At 41.4% G+C, this 1,392-nt stretch overlaps 1 protein-coding gene across 3 annotated transcripts in view; it reads right to left on the minus strand.

Moving 5' to 3' along the window:
• Positions 1–483: 483 nt before the first annotated feature.
• The window catches only part of LOC138051481 (5-hydroxytryptamine receptor 4-like), a 9,725-nt gene continuing 8,816 nt past the window's right edge, over positions 484–1,392 (minus strand). For all 3 annotated transcript variants that reach the window (XM_068897689.1, XM_068897690.1, XM_068897691.1), the window contains one exon: positions 484–1,392. This exon is cut by the window's right edge and continues 140 nt beyond it. In XM_068897689.1, coding sequence (XP_068753790.1) covers positions 584–1,392 — 809 coding nt within the window. In that variant the 3' untranslated portion in view covers positions 484–583.

Below are 1,392 nucleotides of genomic sequence, written 5' to 3' on the forward strand. Positions count from 1 at the left end.
ACGACCAAATGTAACGGTACAGTAATGTCTCTCGCATGTCAGCGCAGACGCAGACGATCAAATAAACCAATCATGTTGAAAAAAAATAATGCAGCCGGCCTTAAGGGCGGGAAAACGCGGACGACCATTTGGTTTCAATTGTGATTGGCTGAGAGGTATCGCAGGATATATATTTAAGGCAATCTATCAAGTAAGAACAATAATCAACGATAGTAGGTTAGAATGACACTTCATCATTTTCAATTCCGTAAAACAGGGGTCGGATCTCATTATATGGAAAAAACTCTTGTGAATCATCGAAACACCATATTCTAACCTACTACCGCTGATTTTAATTCTTAATCGTTCATAAAAAAGCTATTTTTAATATTTTGAGCAATAGCCGATCTACGTTGTATCGGCTCTTGATCAAAATATTAAGCTTCTCAACTTGTAATTACGCCGATCAGATCAAGCCACTGATACAACGTACACAAACAGGAAGATTGTCCACGGTTGCTTGCTTCAAAACTCTGAACACACTGAATTGTCTTAAATATCGAATGTATGGCAAGATCATTCTTTGTTCTTGGCCTGCTTTCTCTTATTTACAACATCTTAACAGCTGTCTTATTCCCTGTCTCATATCTTGACACCAGAATGCATAGATTGCAGGATTTATGGCGGGTAAAGTATACACCAAATACAGGAACAAAGTGAAAACGTTCGAATAGACCCTGAAGCCTTCGTAAAACTTCCACAACGTTAGAGTCACAAAAAATGGAAACCAACTTAGAAAGAAAGCACCTGCTATTGTCACAAGCATTTTGGCGGCCTTCAATTCGCTCTTCATGTTTATGACGTGGTTTCGTTTTGTAGAATTCGTCGAAGTAAGGGAAAATGACCGCACTCGTTGGGCGTGGTCTGACGCAATTTTGTATATGCCGTGGTAAATTAGAGACATGATTCCGAATGGAACCACAAAAATCAATACCCATCCAGCGCCCATGTAGATAATCTCGTAGGTCAAGTGACTGTCATAAGATTCCTCCAGTAAGCAAATAACAGTTAACGGCCTCCACGTCAATGGAGGAAACGCCAATGCAACTGCGCATGCCCATATCACTGCAATAGAGACCAACACTTTCCTTTTGCTTACAATACTGGGGTATTTCAGCGGTCGGTAGACGGCGAAATATCGATTTACAGCGACAGCCGTTTGAGTGAAAGCCGAAGCCGAAGCGCAGAGGACACTTGAGGCTATGACCACATAACATACTACATTGTGCGGCGGGTTCCAGTTTCGGTTTATTTTTCGAGTCACGTTGAAGCAAGTTTCAAAGAGGGTGAAGAGGAAATCACTGACGGCTAGATTGGCGATAAAGATATTGTCGATTCTCTGTAGGCTTCTGT

This window comes from Montipora capricornis, chromosome 6, assembly GCF_036669925.1.
Source record: "Montipora capricornis isolate CH-2021 chromosome 6, ASM3666992v2, whole genome shotgun sequence".
In the NCBI taxonomy this organism is placed as follows: Eukaryota; Metazoa; Cnidaria; class Anthozoa; order Scleractinia; family Acroporidae; genus Montipora; species Montipora capricornis.